Source organism: Arachis hypogaea, chromosome 3 (genome assembly GCF_003086295.3).
Source record: "Arachis hypogaea cultivar Tifrunner chromosome 3, arahy.Tifrunner.gnm2.J5K5, whole genome shotgun sequence".
In the NCBI taxonomy this organism is placed as follows: domain Eukaryota; kingdom Viridiplantae; phylum Streptophyta; class Magnoliopsida; order Fabales; family Fabaceae; genus Arachis; species Arachis hypogaea.
Genome location: NC_092038.1, coordinates 3,123,245 through 3,128,221, shown reverse-complemented (window position 1 = coordinate 3,128,221; position 4,977 = coordinate 3,123,245). Strand labels below are relative to the sequence as shown.

General features: G+C 35.6%; 1 protein-coding gene across 1 annotated transcript; it reads left to right on the top strand.

Annotated features, from left to right (window-relative positions):
• Window positions 1-1,605, top strand: LOC112769038 (ankyrin repeat-containing protein BDA1-like). Its single transcript, XM_072224897.1, has 2 exons — window positions 1-740; window positions 773-1,605. Exons 1-2 carry the CDS (start codon window positions 47-49, stop codon window positions 1,351-1,353), a joined length of 1,275 nt encoding a protein of 424 aa, XP_072080998.1. The 5' UTR covers window positions 1-46; the 3' UTR covers window positions 1,354-1,605.
• Window positions 1,606-4,977: the final 3,372 nt, after the last annotated feature.

Sequence of the window (4,977 nt, the reverse complement as noted above, 5' to 3'; positions counted from 1 at the left end):
TTTAGGCTTGATTAGTAGCAAAAAAGCTTATTAGCATACAGAAAGCATGGCAAATAATGTAAGCCCGTTGGAGGAAGCTGCTCTTTCGGGAGATATAGACCGTCTCTACGCTCTAATTCAGGGGGATCCAGATATCTTGAATGATGCTGATGCGAAACCATTTGTTAGCACACCTTTGCATATTGCTGCATCCGTGGATCTCAGGACGAATCCTGAGATCATGGTGTTGATGCCCTCATTTGCTTTGAAGCTCAACCAGCAAGGGTTCAGCCCCGTCCACCTTGCTATCCAAAATGGGCATAGCAAACTGGCTCGTCGCCTTGTAGACATGAACAAAGAGCTTGCCAGAGTGAAAGGAAGGGAGGGCACCACCCCTCTTCATCTTGTAAGTCAAATAGGAGATTGTGAGCTCTTAACTTTCTTTCTGTCAGCTTGTCCAGATTCCATTGAAGATGTGAACGCCAGAGATGAGACTGCTCTTCACGTTGCAGTGAGATATCAGCAGTTTGATGCTCTCAGGGTGCTAGTTGGGTGGTTCAATGGAAATACCCGCAAGGGTGCTGAAAGCCTAGAAAGATCCATCTTAAACTGGAGAGATGTGGCTGGCAACACCATTTTGCACCTTTCTGTTATTAATCACGACTTACAGGTATATATATACGCTGCCTCGCTCATGTCCATACATGTTTATCTCTTCAATATATATGCTACACACATGCATACAGGCTCTTTGATTTGCTGCTACAAAATCTTGAAATGATAGATTTAAATGTGAAGAATTCGGAGAAGAAGACAGCACTAGACGAAGCCACTGGTGGTAGTGAAGATATGAAGAGCAAATTATTAAAGGCTGGAGCAAGACTTGGCCCATCACTTGAAGATGATCCCACTCAGACACCTGCATATCGACTACTAACCAAGATGAGGCGTATCAGAGGGAACATATCAGACAACCAACGAGATGCTTATTTGGTAGTGGCTGCTCTGATTCTAACCGCAGTCTATCAATCGGTCCTGAGTCCACCTGGTGGACTTTATCAGGCCGACGCCAGTAATCTGAATGCTACTTCATCACTCAATTCTGCTGCTGGGAAATCGGTCTTGTCCACCGTTAACTGCAACTTCTTACGTTGGCATCAGCTATTTCTATTCTTTGGTAATTATAAGCCCCCCACGGCTGGTCAAATGACGCTTCTAATTGTCTTCCTCTACTCTGGAGTTATCATTTCATTCCTGTTTAATGGTAGCCGTTTCGATGCATACTTTGCCACAACACTATCAACAGTAATCCAGAACATGATGCGCCTGCCTAAAAGGTTTACGAGGAGAAACAATAATGCAAGTAACATATAGTTATGTCGAATACATCTTGCACATAACGTGCATTTCTATTTAATATTCTAGTTTTGAGCTGGCAACTACTTAAGTTCAGAGTTGGTTCTGGTGGTGGTTTTCATTCAACAACTCCTGTATCAGTTAGTAAGGTTATTTACGCCTACCGTGCATCTAAGTTACACTATCACTTCATTCTACTCATCAGTTTTTCATAGTGTCGTCCATTTGCTGTATTTGTCTTGTAATGTTATGAATAAGGAGATTTTATGATGATCAAGTCAGATAAATGTTCCTATATTATCACTCTCAAAGAATAAATTTCTTATTAAAGCCCCCTGGAATTAAGAATCTGATAATGTGAATCAAGAACTAACTTAACATCAAATAATTGAATTTAGACAAGTTGACGGCACTACTAATTACAGGTATGGAGAAGAAACTACTGAAGGTCGGAGCAAATCACGGTTCATCTATTGAAGTTAGACCACCGACCCTCGCAGATGAGCTAAGATCATGTAAACACGGCAACGCTTATTTATTGCTTACCATCAGCATCTTCGTTTACTTTGACCTTGCATGTTTATTGGTTGTTATGTCTCAATTCAGGCTTTATTTTCATGCTTTTGTTCTATCTCGTTTAATATAACTGTTTGTAATGCAATAAATAATATAGATATGATAAAGTATGAGGAGCTAATGGAATATTTATACAATGTGTATAATGGAGGTTTATGGAATATTAGAGATATAATCATTAGTGTTACTTTTTTCCATCACTTGAAGTTTTTGGGATGAGTGGTATCATGACATGGTATTACTCAATAGTCCATTGGACACATTGTACAAATTGTACAATGTGTCCCTAGCGGACGATACATATATACTAATTGCTAGTCCTTTAATTAGCTATCACTATTAATTAGGGTAATTCGTGATGATTAACATCTTCTAAGGTTCTGCAATAAACAATTTGTTCAGACACGCATACACCCCCTTTCCTTAGCGACGACCTCAAGGGTGCTGCATGCTTGCAGTACTCCATCGTTAATGGCAAGGATGAGGCAGGAAACACCATTCTCCACCGCGAAGCTTATTTAGTAGTTGCAGCTCTGATTCTAACCGCAATCTATCAGTCGGCGCTTAGCCCCCCGGGTGGCCTGAAATCAGGGATAAGAATTCTACAACTAGTACTGAAGCAGGGGAATCAGTCTTGTCAAGCATTGATTTCTTTGCCTTTGCATTCCTTAACAAGACTGCCCTTTTATTGACCATTCTTACAATTCTTATTCTAATACCCACTGGCTGGGTTGGTTTTCAACTCATCGGTCCGACTTTTTTCATCGCCTTTCAGCTATCTCTTTTCTATGCATTTGATATCGCCCGACCCTGGAACACAACTTGTGGATAAGATTATTTCTTACCTTTTCATCCTTGTTTTCATCTGGGTGGTCATTGAGGTGCTCAATAACTCTCTGGCATGGAAAATTCTCAAGAAACAGATTTATGCCGCCTTAAGGTTGAACCTACTCAAACTCAAGTTCAAGAGTTGTTGATATTATGCATACCTGGCCTATCATCATGATAAATATTGTTATTCTTAATTGGTGCGGTCTGTGGTGACTGTGTGAGTTGCATGACTATGGTGGCTAATTTGCAACATACAATCCAGAAACTGACCAAAGGTTTGACCCATCTGATCACGGTAAACGCACTAATGAACGTGGGGGTAAAAGTATTGGATCAGCAAACCATAGTAATTAACAGTTGCAGCCTTCAGGAGTGAATGATGGGAGAGAAATTTGTGAAGTTAGGAAAACCAAAGACAGAACCCTTCGATAAAATTGGTGGAAAATTTTGAGAAATTCCCAAACCCAAAAGTAGCAAGTGTCGAGCACTCATGCTAGGAACACCTCGTCTCCGACTGTACTTGTTGCCTTAGTATCGGAAGGCGGTCGCCTGCAGTTACAGGCGGATACTTGTTGACCCAGGTCGTTTCGAAGAGAAGCAGGGGAGGTCACCGCCACCGTTGAAGGTGTGAGTTCCTCAGCGGAGCAGTGGAGCTCTCCCTCGGCGCTGACGGTGGCGAATACTATGCCCTTTCAATTACCGTATCTCCTTTCAGCCTAATGTTGGTATGGGAAAGTATAGGGAGCTAATGACCTAAATATAGAATATACACAATGGAAGTTTAAAAAGTATTAGAGATATGACCATTAGTGTTACATTGTTCTGTTAGATTATATTTTTGGGATGAGTGGATTCATGACATGGTAATAGTATTAAAGTTCTAGATCCGAAAGGTTAAGGATTTGATCCTTGGTAAACTTTAAAATTAACTTAACTTATCACTTTCGTATACTTAGAGTAAAGGATGATTTTTTATTTTTAATTTTTTTTATATTTTCTTTTAATTCTACTTATAAAATAAATAATAAGAGATTATATTTTATTCTTTAAGATAAAATTTAAAATTTAAAAGATCTAAATTCTACGTTCTCATAATTTCTACTAAAGAATTTAATGTGAACAATTATAATTTCAGTGACTTACCTTCAATTTGGTGATGTATTTTGTGATCCGATCAGAAATCTATATATAGATTAAGTTGGGTAAATGACTGTATGAGGTTTGTTTTTTCTGCTATTAATTAATAATATTGGAGAAGTAATAAAAAAATTAGTTTAAACCATTTAACTTTTTTATTTAATTTTTATTAAAATAATTATAAAATTTAAAATATAATAAATATATAATTACAAATATTATATGTATAAAATTATAAATATATTATATATTATAAATATTGCGAGTTCAAAACTCAGAACTCAAATCAGTGTTTATATAAAATTTTAAGTTCCTTGATCTCATTATTTTTTTTGAATAATATTACGCATTTAAATTTTTTTTATTAATTAAATCTAACTAAATTAATTTAACTTAACTAAACTTAGTTCATTAAAGACCAAAATGTGAAGCATTACTTTTCTTTTTTGTATGCATATGTGTTATTGTCCCTTTGTTACTGTATATTCTGATTACTTCGTATTTCTCTAGTTGTTTTTAAATTTTAACACGTGATAAGTTATTCACTTATTCTATTAGAATAAATTTTTAAAGTGGTCTCTCATATTTATTAATTTAGTTTTTTAAATTTAAAATTTATTATACTAATTTTTTAAATTTAGTTCAAAACACTATATTAGTTTCTAAATTCTTTTTAATAGTCAACAAATAAAATATTGAGCTGACTCTAATTTACCACATTGAACACAAGGCTAAACAACATTATTTTATGTTAAGGCATTTAAACAAGATAAAAACAAAAAAATAAAAAAAAAGTTCATATGATATATAACTATGTTATATCAGAGTTAGCTCAACATTTTGTTCTCGATTTAACATTAAAAAATGTCTAGAAACCAATATTGATACCTTAATATCGGAAATTAGTATATTAAATTTTTAATCTGAAAAATAAAAGTCGCGGATCTCATAGAACATTATAGAAATTTAGTCAAGTGGAATATTAAATATTTATATTTATATTTATAGGTTAGGTACTAGCTTGCTTAGTACGTAATTGACGGATCCAGCGTTGGTATATTAAATGTTTAAACTTGCGTACACAGTAGTGACCACCAA

Coding starts and splice junctions, on each gene's coding strand:
- LOC112769038 (XM_072224897.1), top strand. CDS start 47: ATGGCAAATAATGTAAGCCCGTTGGAGGAAGCTGCTCTTTCGGGAGAT. Junction 741..772: donor TACAGGCTCTTTGATTTGCT/GCTACAAAATCT, acceptor TAGATTTAAATG/TGAAGAATTCGGAGAAGAAG.